General features: G+C 47.4%; 1 protein-coding gene across 1 annotated transcript; it reads right to left on the bottom strand.

The window, feature by feature from the left end:
• Positions 1-442: 442 nt before the first annotated feature.
• Positions 443-6789, bottom strand: FAM136A (family with sequence similarity 136 member A). Its single transcript, XM_065526983.2, is given in 4 exon segments — positions 443-1938; positions 5599-5739; positions 6428-6589; positions 6591-6789. Coding segments are annotated over 4 exon segments (672 nt in total). The 5' UTR covers positions 6771-6789; the 3' UTR covers positions 443-1749.
• Between the last annotated feature and the right edge of the window lie 1281 nt (positions 6790-8070).

Below are 8070 nucleotides of genomic sequence, written 5' to 3'. Positions count from 1 at the left end.
AATTCAGTTAATTCCTGATATTCTGGAATGACTCTATTTAAATACCAATGATAGTAAAGACTTAAACTCATCACATATTTTGCACTCTCTTAGTACTCAAAATCTTAGACACTCTATTTTTTTCTAGCAGGGTCATAGCTTTGTACCTTTACTACCACTTGCTATTAGTGTTTAGTTGAAGCTAGAGACTGACATAGATAATGAATTTCTCTTTTTAGCCTCATAGATAATTTCTTTTCTACATTAATGAACTTCGAGTCACAATGTCCTAGTCTCCTCTCAAAGTTTTTCCCGTTTACAATGAACCAGTTCTGAATCTGAACCATAACAACTAATTTCTGCTCTTCTGGACATTTTAAACTCATTTAACCTTTTAAAAGGAGAAGCATCCTGAGAAAGTTATATATTCACTGCCCAGATATAAGGAAAGAAAACACAATAGTGGGGAGAAAATTAAACCTTATTTATTTTTAAAACCAAACCACTAAGAAAATATGTCACAGCCTAGAAACAGCAAATGGACAGGCTATAATTTCAAGTAATAAGTTGGTGAAAATACAACGAAGTTGCTATCAAAACAGTAAGTTGCCACGCCAGGGCAGGAACACTGCCAGCTGCACAAGCCCCAGACAAAAATGGTATTTGGTAATGGGGGCTGCCTCTCCTTTGCTCTAAGGGAGTCAGCTCATCCTAGCCCAAGTTGCTTACTTTTTCTCCCTTGAATTCCTATTGTCAGGGGTTTGTCTCAATTGGGCTCTGTTAATTCAGGGGGCTAAGTAGGCAATGTTAGGTTTAGGCTTTCATTCCATCTGTTCTAATAAAACCAGGTTTTTCCAAATCCAGTACTTCATTACTCTGTTGTAATAAAGTAGCCAACTGCTCCTCTTTTACTGTTCATTCCTAGATACTAGTATATATCACAATCAAAAGCCCCTTCTCTTCAAGGGAAAAGTGTTACTGCAGGATTGTCCTGTCATTTTGCTATACACAGCCTCAGGGGCCATCAGCCAGTAATTCTGCTTCCCATAATTAGTGTGTCATCACCTCTCATGTTTCTGCATGGTCTCCAGGCTGAAAGATGCAGCATGTAATAACTTTAAGAAACATACATCCACATCTTGATGACCAGAAATGGGGATCCACAAGGAACCTTTCAAAGTTCTTATCCAAACTAGTCTCCCTCCCAATTCTACATCTTAAGATCAACTTGTATGTCCTTGTATAAATTACCCAAAACCTACAAAACAAAGACCCAGAAAACTTTCTTTCCCTTCTAAGTTAGTGACCTCATTGATTTTGTTTCACAGCTTATGGAAAATGGTATGGTGACACTTCTGGTAAACAGGATGTTGGCAACAAAGAGAAAATATTTCTTCTCAGACTCCACCAACTCTAACCTGCCAGCCTGTTACTACCTGTGCAGTAAGAAGAGTCTGGTACCTTGGAAGGCTCTGGCTTGTTACAGGGGAGAGCCTTATTGCCAGGACAAGCGCTGGCCACAGGAAATAATAAGCTCTAAAACTCTCCTGTAATCTCTCTGACCCGATTTAGCACCACTTTTTTCCATTTCATTTTTTTTAGGACTGAAACATAAAATAACCAGTGTCCAGAGGCAAGTGACATATGCCTTACACTTGTGGCCATCCTTCATTTCTTCATTTGTAAACCTTGCTTAAAAGACTAAAATTCCCAATTCCTTATAAAAAATATATTCTTGCCCTCAGCCCCGATGGCCACTGGCAAAGACTTTTATTTCCCAATGGATAAGAGAGCCTCCTTCATCTTCTTGGTCATAGTTGGGATGAGGTGCATGTGGTCATCCACACACTTGGTCACACAACTGTCCAGCTGCTGCTTCACCTGAAGCTCTTTACTCCCAGCATCTATTGAATCTTTGGCTTTGTCGTTGCAATGCATGGTGCACCGGGCCAGGCGGTCCTGTGGCAAGAAGGAAGAAGGCAGAAAAAGCTGAGAGTAAGGCCTCCATCTACTTACTGTGTGCTCATTATGTGTTAGGCCCTGTGGTACAGGTTTAATACGTATTATCTTGGTCAATTAAAGGGACATGGTAGTGTGATTGGCCAAGGTTTTTTTTTTTTTTGAGACAGAGTCTCACTTTGTTGCCCAGGCTGGAGTGCTGCGCTGCAGTGGCACAATTATGGCTTTTGCAGACTCAATGTCCGAGGCTAACACTATCTTTCCACCTCCGCTCTCAAGTAGCTAGGACCACAGGCACAAGCTGCCACTCTTGGCTAATATTTTCTTAGAAATTATTTTTGTAGAGATGGGATCTCCCTATGTTGCCCAGGCTGGCTTTGAACTCCTGGGCTCAAGTGATCCTCCCTCCTCGGCCTCCCAAAATGTTGGGATTATAGGTGTGAACCACTGTGTTTGGCTTTCCGAGACTGTCTTGACTCAAACAGAAGATGGCACCAGGAGGGCTCAAACTATTACTAGAAAGCAAGTGAATGACAGAATAAATTGTACAGAACATTCTTCCAGGAAATGAGAGGTCCCTAGAGGTTATTGTAAGACTTACAAACACCTTTTTTTTTTTTTTTTTTTAGACGGAGTTTTGCTCTTGTTGCCTGAGCGGGAGTGCAATGGCATGATCTCGGCTCACCACAACCTCCGCCTCCCAGGTTCAAGTGATTCTCCTGCCTCGCCCTCCTGAGTAGCTGGGATTACAGGCATGCGCCACCGTGCCTGGCTAATTTTGTATTTTTAGTAGAGAGGGGGTTTCTCTATGTTGGTCAGGTCGGTCTCAAACTCTTGACCTCAGGTGATCTGCCTGCCTCAGCCTCCCAAAGTGCTAGGATTACAGGTGTGAGATGCCACGCCCGATCTAAAGTCTGTTCTTTCTACAGGAAAACATTCAATTCAACAAATATTTATTGAGCATCTACTATGTGCCAGGCACTCTTTTAATGTTAGGGAATATAGCAGTGAGTAAAACAAAGTTCTTACCCTTACAGAACTTACATTCCAGTGAGAGGAAAGAGGCAAAGTAAATGGAGATGTTGAGGAATTAGTTGGATATGTGAATGTGGAGTTTATGAGTGAGGTCTGGCCTATAGATATAAATGCAGGAGCTGTCAGCATAGAGATTATATTTACAGCTATGAGGCTACAGGAGACTAGAAGAGTAGTCAGAAAGGAGAAAAGAAACAAGGACAGCCCTGGGCATTCTGATGCTCAGAGGCTGGAGCAGGGAAGAGATAGCAAAAGAGGCAAGAAAGGGAGGCTAAGGAAGGAGGCAGAAAACAAGGCAAGTGAGACATCCTGGTGACCAACTGAATAAAGTGCTTTAAGAAGGAGAGGGATCCATTGTGTCAATGATGCAGACAGAGTAAGATGAAGACTGAGAAATGACCCCCGGATTCGGCCCCATGGAAGTGAGTGGCAGGAGCAGTTCTGGTACAGTGAAGAGTTGAAGTCCACTTGGAGAGGACTAAAAAGATAATGCAAGGAGAGTTATAGAGCAATCCAAGAATCAAATTTTCAAAGACCCCATCTATAAAATTAGCTGTCAAAAAGAACACAAAGAAACCCTTTGGGGTTCCATGATCTTGAAGAAGTTATTCCTTCATAATGGCAGTAACTTTGAAGTTTTGAATGGAAGAATGTAAAGATGTATCACATTAGGTATAAGTTTTCCATGTGGATGGAACCTCAGGCTATGAAAGGCTGGCTTGGAAGTAGGTTTGCTTCCCCCAGCTTCCAGAAAAATATACTTAGAAGATGGGAGTAAAATGAAGTTGTGGATACTCTTTGCTCCAGAGAAGGAAAGAGGGAGCTCTTTTAGTAACCTCAGAGGGGCTTGTGAGCCAGAAATCAGTAAGTCAACAGTAATAATGATTCACATAAATGACTGCTCCTTAGTGACAGAGGGGCGGCCCTCTGGGTATAGCAAGTAGGGGCAGTCCTGGGTGGGTGTATAAGTCCACAAAATGGTGGAAGGGTGTTATTCTAATCTTTACCTTTTCAAGGCTATCCTACCTTTCTAGAGATTCCGCTCTTTTAAAAATAAATTAATATGTTTTAGGAAACTTTATTTTTATTTTATTTTATTTTTTGAGACAGAGTCTCTGTCACCCAGGCTGGAGTGCAGTGGCACAATCTCAGCTCACTGCAAGCTCCGCCTCCCAGGTTCACGCCATTCTCCTGCCTCAGCCTCCCGAGTAGCTGGGACTACAGGTGCCCACCACCACGCCCGGCCAATTTTTTGTATTTTTAGTAGAGATGGGGTTTCACCGTATTAGCCAGGATGGTCTGCATCTCCGGACCTCGTGATCCGCCCTCCTCAGCCTCCCAAAGTGCTGGGACTACAGGTGTGAGCCACCGTGCCCGGCCATTATTATTTTTTTTTGAGACAGAGTTTCACTCTTGTTGTCCAGGCTAGAGTGCAATGGAACGTGATCTTGGCTCACTGCAACCTGCGCCTTCTGGTTTCAAGCGATTCTCCTGCCTCAGCCTCCCGAGTAGCTGGGATTACAGGCACCCACCACCACGCCTGGATAATTTCTGTAGTTTTAGTAGAGACGGGGTTTCACCATGTTGGCCAGGATGGTCTCGAACTCCTGACCTCGAGATCCACCCACCTTGGCCTCCCAAAGTGTTGGAATTACAGGCGTGAGCTATGCGCCCAGTCAGGAAACTTTATATTATACAGTATACATATTATATTTGGTGGTTATGGCAAAAGGAACAAACAAACGCTTTCTCTCTAACAAACTGTATAAGGGCTCTGGGTCATGAACTCCCCTGGAAACTCCCCATTACATCATTTCTTTTTTTTTTTTTTTTTTTTTGAGACGGAGTCCCGCTCTGTCGCCCAGGCTGGAGTGCAGTGGCCAGATCTCAGCTCACTGCAAGCTCCGCCTCCTGGGTTCACGCCCGTTCTCCTGCCTCAGCCTCCCGAGTAGCTGGGACTACAGGCGCCCGCCATCTCGCCCGGCTAGTTTTTTGTATTTTTTAGTAGAGACGGGGTTTCACCGTGTTAGCCAGGATGGTCTCGATCTCCTGACCTCGTGATCCGCCCGTCTCGGCCTCCCAAAGTGCTGGGATTACAGGCTTGAGCCACCGCGCCCGGCTTTTTTTTTTTTTTGAGACAGTCTCGCTCTGTTGCCAGGCTAGAGTGCAGTGGTGTGATCTTGGATCACTGCAACTCCGCCTCCCGGGTTCAAGAGATTCTCCTGCCTCAGCCTCCCTAGTATCTGGGACTACAGGTGCGTGCCACCACGCCCGGCTAATTTTTTGTATTTTAGTAGAGATGAGGTTTCACCATGCTGGCCAGGATGGTCTTGATCTCTTGCTCTCATGATCCACCGGCCTCAGCCTTCCAAAGTGCTGGAATTACAGGCATGAGCCACCCCACTTGGCCTACATCATTTCTATAGGAAATGATGTTCAACTTAAGGCACTCGACTGCCAAGACTTTTTGCAAAATTTCAAATCCTGTGAAAACTGGTTGGCCATGACTATCACAACTCTTAACAGAACCAAGACACTAAAGCCAAGAGTTTTGAACAAATGCTTGTCATCTCCTGTAAAAGTCTGTATCAAAGACTAGAGTGCTATGTCTAGGATATTTCTCACCTGGAACTTCTCCAACTCACTGGTGACCAAAGCCTGGGCTTGAGCCAGGGGCACATGGCAGCGCTCGATGCACTGGTGCACCTGCTTCATGGAGGCCTGGCTGTCCTCACAACAGCTGGCGCTGCATCGGAACATGAGACCCTGGGGAGAAAGGGCAGAGAGAGATTAGGTAGGAAAGCCTCTGGGGACACAGATGAGTATGGAGCACTACACGAGTTAGAAGGCCATGTGTATATCTGCACCTCCCTCTCTACCTTCTGCTTTCACCTTCCCTGAGAATAGACACCAGGACCTTAAAACCACCACTGGGGAAAATTATCCTCAATGTCTAGTGTAGTGTTTCATGGTCTCCTTGCTGCTAGCTCATCAGCACCTGTTGCACCGATGGTTGGGTGAACAGAGGTATGCCCGAGTGGGTGAGGGTAGGGTGGTCTGACGAAGCCAAATTCTGAAAACTAGGTGCTTCTTCCACGGGGTTCAGAGGTCAGCAACCTAGTAATACAAATTCCACCAGAGGGCAGCCAACCCTCTAATCAATGACTCAAGGGGCACTATCTGGGAAACGCATACTCCGTGAGAGAAGCAGGACCGACACACACAGAGGCATTGCGGGGCTCAGAGAACAGTGTAGAAACCCGCGCTGTGTGAAGCGGAGTTGGGCGCAAGAGAAGAGGGCATGACCTGGCTATCGGGGAGGCCGGAAGCCCTCGCCTTTCTGGTCTTTCACCTTGGCAGCGCCTCTGCTGGGCCTCGGGCCGCTCACTTGTGGAAGGGGCCGCGTAAGAGGGGAAGGTGGTGGGGCGAGCGCCTGCCACCAGGGGCTTCCCACCTGCCGCCGGGGACGCTCCTGCCCCGGGCTGGACGGGGCAGAAAACAGCCTCGCGCATGGCGAGGGCACACGGATTTCATCCGATCTGCCAAAGCTTCCGAAGTCCTGTCCGAGGCCGCCGCGGCGACCCCAGGGCCGCCCACACCGGGTCTCCGGGGACGCGGGCTGCTGTGCCAGGCGTCGCGTGGTGGCTGAGGGAAGGGCCCGGAACCCACCCGCTGAGAAGAGGGTCCCGGTTCGGCCCCAACCTCGCTACCTGCATCTTCCGGATGTTCTCTCTTTCCAGACTCTTCACCATGGAGTCCACCGCCTCCTGCACCCGCAGCTGCTGCAGCTCCGCCATGGCTACCCTGCGCTGCCCCGCGGCGCTCCGCGCCGGCGCCCATATAGAATCGGCGTACGGGCCCGCCCCCTCACCGCCCTTCGCCGCCCGCCCTTCCCTGGCCCACGCCCCCCACCTGGCGGCCGAACGGAGCCACTGCATGCTGGTGTCTGCGAGCCCACCGTCGTCCTCCCGCCTGGGAACCAGTCACCGGAACACCTGCCCCGCGGTTGCTGCCTGCCTTTCCTCCTCCCCTCCCTTGATCCCTACCTTTACATTCTTTAAAATAATTTAATGTAATTTACATACGGATAAATGCCCAGATCTTAGGCGTGCTGCTTGATGAGTTTTAACAAACCCTGTCGGCCGGGCGCGGTGGCTTAGGACTGGACTGTAATCCCAGCACTTTGGGAGGCTAAGGCAGGTGGATCACCTGAGCACAGGAGTTTGAGACCAGCCTGGCCAAAATGGCGAAACCCCGTCTCTACTAAAAACACAAAAATTAGCCGGGTGTGGTGGCACATGCCTGTAGTCCCACCTATTTGGGAGGTTGAGGCAGAAGAATTGCTTGAATCCGGGAGGGAGAGGTTGCAGTGAGCCGAAATCACGCCATTGCACTCCAGCCTGGGCGACAGTGAGACTCTGTCTCTAAACAACAACAACAAAAACCCAAACTCTGTCTTGTCCCAATCTCCGTCCTTTCTTCCCCGTCTCCCCACCCCTGCTCTCACTGGTCTGCTTCTGTCACTGTAGATTATATTTTCTCTTTCTAGAATGTCATATGTATGTTATTATTCAATAAGTACTCCTTTTCTGTCTGGCTTTTTTTCTATAGCATATTGCTAAAAATTGCTTAGCATAATGCTTTTGATATTGAACTGTGTTGTTGGTTATTTTTTGCTGCTAAGTAGTATTCTATTGAATGGACATATCACATTTTTTGTTGTTGTTTTTTGAGACAAGGTCTCATTCTGTCACCCAGGCTGGAGTGCAGTAATGCGGACTCGGCTCATTGCAGCTTCCACCTTCCTGGTTCAAGTGATTCTCATGTCTCAGCCTCCCAAGTAACTGGGATTACAGGCATGCACCACAATGCCTGGCTAATTTTCGTATTTTTTTGTAGACACAGGGTTTCACCATATTAGCCAAGCAGGTCTCCAACTCCTGGGCTCAAGGGATCCACCCACCTCAGCCTCCCAAAATGCTGGGATTGCAGGCATGAGCCACTGGGCCCAGCCTACATTTGTTGATCCATTCCCCTGCTGATGGGTGTCTGGATCTTTTAGTAGCTATTATGAATAAAGTGGTGACTATGAACATC

Source organism: Macaca fascicularis, chromosome 13 (genome assembly GCF_037993035.2).
Source record: "Macaca fascicularis isolate 582-1 chromosome 13, T2T-MFA8v1.1".
Classification (NCBI taxonomy): Eukaryota; Metazoa; Chordata; class Mammalia; order Primates; family Cercopithecidae; genus Macaca; species Macaca fascicularis.
This window is presented reverse-complemented; position numbering and strand designations above follow the sequence as displayed.